The following is a 5629-nucleotide window of genomic DNA, read 5'->3' as shown; positions in this document are numbered from 1 at the left end:
GGGGGGGGGGGGGGTGCTGGTAATATACTGCTGATTTTTATTATAATGTATTGCTGGGACTTGTAGAACCCTGCTACAGAACCCTGCTATAGATTCTCTCTCTTTTCACTCCTGCAACACACTGCGTAAGGCTGCGTTGTAAGCAGCCTTATATAGTGTGCTGCTGGGACTTAGTTAGGAGCCATGATTGGGCAAAGTCTTGCACCTGACCGGTGGTCTAAGAGACAAAGTGGGACTGACATTGAGGCCTGTCTTGTGAAAATCTCAATTTCTTGGCATTCATGCTGATTTTCAGCCCTTACTTAGCTATTGCCCTGGAAGATGCACACAGCCATTAAAGTAATTATAAAGCCAGAACTTTCTATTTGCATGCTTGCTCCTGGTCAATGACTCAAAAGAATGACCAAAAGAAAAACATGATAGCCAGGAAATTAGCATTTTTAGAAGGAGGCAGGCAAGTAACATTTTTAGGAGGAGAGCATTGGTAGCCTCCATATTTCTTTCAGTACAGCTTCACTTTAATCACCCCCACCTTAATTTATAGAAGAAATGTTTTATTATATAAAAATTTGCATCCTGGCCATATATGCATTTCCTAGTGTCAGTACTCACAGTCAGTCCCACCTTCCTCCGCTAGAGAAACCTTTTCCCCACATCTGCTTTTAAGGAACAGGGGACCCAGAGGAGGGAGCTCTGAAGAGTTTTTTTCATATCTAAATTATAATACTATATTAGCAATAACACATAAAATGGTAAATGATGTAAAGGAATGCTTTGTTAGCCAGCTGTTAACATTGCATGCAGGCATTAATAACATTTTAAAATGTTCATTGAGGAATCAATTAATGAAAAAACTAGCCTCAGAATGTGCTTGTAGACTATGCTAGGGACTTTAGATTGTAAACTCTTCAGAAGCAGGGATCAATGTAAAAGTAACATGTTCCATGTATTACACGCAGCAGATCATGATATGGTGGCGCTCTTTAATATAGGAAATATACAGAAACCTTACCTGGTGTTGCTTCCCATATGGTATAGAATATTTTTTGCCATTACGGGTATGAATCATCCTTGCAAACATTGGAATGCCCTTGGCTACAATCTGCAGTTAAAAAAACACAACATTTTTTGAAGGGGTTTTCCACTTTACCTGTGAATATATGCAATCCGGCTACAAAACTTTTCATAATTGAAAGATACATTCAGGGCCTGTTTTACTCTCTCTGCTGCCCCAAGGCCAGGTTCCTCAATGCGCCCCCCTCCCCACCAACCTCCCCCACCCCAAGTGATCTTGGCGACATCACCGAGATCACTTGTAGAAAACAAGCGGTGGCTCTTCCACTGTACATTTAGCTCTGCTTGCCCAAAGCAGGGCTAGATGTAGAAAACAACTACCTGCTTGGCGCCCAGAACTGCATATCCTGGGCGTCGGGGGATTCCACACCCCTGCTGCCCCTCTGCTGCCCCGAGGTCGGGCCTTGGTTGGCCTTGTGGGAAATCTGGCCCTGGATACATTCAGCTTACTTAAAATCATCATTCACAGCAACTGATTCTCCCTGCCATTGTGTTTACATCCTTCACAAAATAGCAGTTTTGGCACTTCTCTAGAGCAGAACCATCTAATTGTGGGATTCTCATTCACATCCCAACAATAAATTACTATTTTTGGGATTTATAAATGAGTAATGCTAGGAGCTGCTAAGAGAGCCTAATGTTCTATCTGTAGGAAGTTTGTAATGCCCACTCCTCCTGCCACTTAAGAGTTCGTTTTTTTCCCCGAAACCCACTTACTGGTTAGACAGCATGCCTCTAACTGGTGCTAGAATGTGGATGTCTGTGAGACTGTGGAAGACAAATTAGAGGGTAGCTCTTTTTTATATCAATGACTAATATGTATCCGCAGTAAACATGAATATTTTAGAGTACTTTTAAATGAATAACATTCATATAAAAGTAACATGTAGCATGATTGTGGACCCCCAGAAATACAAGGCTAATGACAACTGTGAGCACACCAAAAATAGTGGACCTAAGTGAGCTTAGTCGCCAACCAGTTTCTAATATTTCTCCAAAACTTGCAAATATATTTTCATGATGGAGTTTCTAGATTTGTCACTTCTGCCACAAAGACTCCTACAGTAAAAGTAAGACTAAACTTTCAGATGCATGGCCTCAAAGTTTTAATAATACTTTGTGTTTAATCATTTCTAGACATCACTGTTATGCATCAGGTCCCCTTAGTACCTTAGTAAATATAATATAATACAATAAAATAAATAAATGTATTAATATATAACTGGGAACCCTGCCCATGATGCAGGATAACTTTTCCATAACACACACACACACATTGTGGGCTACCTGCAAATGGAAAGCTTGATGTTGCAAAGTGTTGATAGAAATAGGCTACTTACAGCCACCAGTTGGATTCAAACTTGCCTTAGGAAATGTGAATGTGACTGGTCGTACAGGAAGCAAAGTGGGAGATATTTGCACAGCACAGGCTTTAGGAAAACAGCCACAGTGAGATCTCAAGGCGCTCTCAAAATACTTATTGTAGGAGATTTTCGGCAATACAGATTAATATAATTAGCAGTAACAGTAATAGCTCACTGATTGGTATCACTTGTTGCATGTAATTGCGCTTTAAAATCCAATAGGGTGAGTAAAAGTAGTTCTGCCAGTGGTGCAGAGATATTGCTGAGATATTGTCAATGATAACAAATATCTATGAAAAGCCAGTTGGTAATCTAAGCTACACAAAACAAAATATTAGATTTGAGGATAGATGTACTAATGATGAGAAAACTAAGCAGACAGCTCCGGATATTGTATTTTGTATATTGTCAATTTTAAAGGTTGCAAATCTGATATTTTCTTAGTTAGATTTAATTAACAATAGAGCATTATAATTATTTTTTTATTTTCTTAAATTACAACATATCAATAAAAGCACATAATATACAGAGCATCTGATTATATTCAAGGAGACTAATTTACTTTGAAGTATATTATGTTTGTAAACATATTAAAAGACCACGTACAACAAAAAAATAGGAATCAAAAGAGTGCAATAAAAAATTCAGCTCTGGTGATATTGAAATTTACAAACAAATATGTAGTGAATGAACAGTGAACCTGCCCTGATCAGCTGAGGCACAAAAGCCAGTAATTTGAAGGAATGGATAACCTATCCCCTTTTCCTATAAAATGGTGGGCTTACAGCAGCCATATTATCAGTTGGTGCCATTAGGGAGAGCTAACAATTCCTTGTAGTGAAAGAACAGGGTTTTTTAGCTTTTGGTAAATGTTGCTAGGGTGCCAGCGGGCCTAGCAACCAACCACAGCAGAGGGGGAATCTACACTGGGGACTGGGGGAGGAACTGGATGCGCCAGTCTCCATATTACAAAACCCAGACCGACACATCCTCTGTCAGCCAGCTCGGGTTACTGTGGGCTGGATAAATGGCTGTAGCCAGAATGGATGTAACCCATGGGCCGTAGTTTAAAGAATCCTGATTCAGACCAACAAACACACCCCACTGAAACAATAGCCTCAATAAATGACAACCTTTAATCCATCCACTCATGATGGATGCGTGCCACTTTTTGAGCCTCATATATTGTGAAGATGTAACAACAAACAGCAGGGCACAGATAATGGTTGGTTCACTTCGCCATTATGCTTTTTTCAATTTTTCAGTTATGTAGTGTAACAAGGACACTCCACTGTAGTCCAGGTAAGTCAAGTATAATGCAGTTTATTAAAGGGCAAACACAAAATAGCTTGCAGCAGCAACATAAAACAGTCCTTTATATGGCTCCGTAGCTTTCCACAGCTTCAAGAAACCCACGCTGCTCACCCCTCATGAGCCCTCACTCTGCTCTCTTAGCAGTCTGTACCACAGGTCCTAGGGTCACCGACCTTCCTGACCTCTCCCCTCGTGGGCACTCGCTCTGCTCTCCCAGCAGTCTGTACCGCAGGTCCTCGGGGTCACCGACCTTCCTGACCTCTCCCAGCCACCCCTGGCTGTTCCGTGTGCGTCCAGCACGCACCCGAGGTGGTCTGTGTCTGTGTGCTCCCTGCACACACACAACTCCAACACTCTCCTGAGCACTGGGCTGGCTTCCTGATAAGGCTGCTCTCAGCCACCTGATTAGCCCAGGCTGGTCATTGGCAACACCTGGCCCCAGGACTGGAGATCTCATCCCACCCAGAGCTCTACGAAATCTCCAGAGCTCCAGATCCCAGCTGCAAATAGGAAAACCTGGAATAACCTGAAAAGCCAGGTTCTTCCTTATAACATGCTTTACTTTCTGGACCCTCTCAGCCCCTTTGGCTGAGAGTCCTGGGTGCCAAGGTCGCCATCCTCCACCGTGGCATTGGCTTACTCTGCCACAGTAGATAAGACAGGTTTTACCCTCCAACATAAAATAACTGGTGTCTACAGCTGTCCAGCCCTGCTGTCCAGTCTGCTTTCTGGATGCTTTATTTCATCCACTGAATAACTGTTATAATGTGTACATGTTTAAGAAGAAAATCTTCCTTATTTTTACAGTGTGTGAAACCTGTGCACACAAATCACCTGGTAACTGGCTATAGAAAGGCAAGCCATGTCTTGAAGAATGAGTAACTATAAAAGCTTTAATTTCTGAAGTTTAGAACAGGGGTGGGCAAATTCCAGCCCTCCAGCAGTTGTGAAACTACAAATCCCGTGAGGCATTGTACGATTCTCACAGCCACAGATATTACTCCCAGACACAGATGCATCAAGGGATTTGTAGCTTCACCACAGCTGGAGGGACGGAGTTAGCCCACCCCTGCTTTAGATGCATATTTGTAGTAATACAATACATACATATCGAAGGACTGTTCCCTTTTCTAGAAAAGTTTATTTTTCCTACTCTGTATTGGTTAAAAATCATTGTTCACTTTTTACATGTTTCCCTTAATAATATTGCTATACTTTGTTCTACTGTTGCATGTTTGTGGCTTATACTTTGGGTACAAATTAGGGATAATTACCTTTTCTTCCACCCCAACAGCTTTGAGAGCTTGGCGTCCTCTGTGTGAAAGTGCCAGATTGATACTTCTCCCACTCACAACTTTGGCAGTTCTTATATCTATTAAAGAATTAAATAATGATTAGGACAGCTGATGCTTTCAAATGATGTGCACATATTTAATACAATACACACATCAATTAATACACATAATTGTATACAGTTATATTATCTAAAATCGTTAGCACATTATCGTTTTGTATTGGGGCAGCTATAGTTGATTTAACTACATTAAAGTTAAAGAGGAACTCCGGCATTTAAAAAAAATTAACCCACTGCCACACTGCAGGGGTTTAGTGCTCGTTTTTTTTTAGATGCTAAAGGATTAAGAACACTTTTGTGCGAAGCTCTGCTTTAAGTGCTTGTCTTTTCTAGGGGTGAATATAAAGAAGAAATACATGGGACCTAATGCTTGGTTCCATCTGGCTGCTAGACTGGTCCCCGCAGCCTCTTCTTCCCCAGGCTTTGGTAGTCTAAGGACACATGACATCTTCACATCTAATGCAGTCCATTAGACGTGAGGACTCAGAGGGGGGGGGGGGGGGTGGAGGAGGGAGGGCGCGGC

At 41.6% G+C, this 5629-nt stretch overlaps 1 protein-coding gene across 1 annotated transcript in view; it reads right to left on the bottom strand.

Annotated features, from left to right (window-relative positions):
• Positions 1-5629, bottom strand: part of KMO (kynurenine 3-monooxygenase) — an 83785-nt gene that overhangs the window by 58447 nt on the left and 19709 nt on the right. The window contains exons 3-4 of the mRNA XM_018557711.1: positions 5027-5124; positions 1013-1102 (exon numbers count right to left, since the gene is read on the bottom strand). Coding sequence (XP_018413213.1) covers positions 1013-1102; positions 5027-5124 — 188 coding nt within the window. The remainder of the gene's footprint in view (positions 1-1012; positions 1103-5026; positions 5125-5629) is intronic.

The sequence above is a fragment of the Nanorana parkeri genome, unplaced genomic scaffold (assembly GCF_000935625.1).
Source record: "Nanorana parkeri isolate BGI_ZX_2015 unplaced genomic scaffold, ASM93562v1 scaffold296, whole genome shotgun sequence".
In the NCBI taxonomy this organism is placed as follows: domain Eukaryota; kingdom Metazoa; phylum Chordata; class Amphibia; order Anura; family Dicroglossidae; genus Nanorana; species Nanorana parkeri.
The sequence above is the reverse complement of the archived record's forward strand: the minus strand, read 5'-3'. Positions and strand labels throughout refer to the sequence as shown.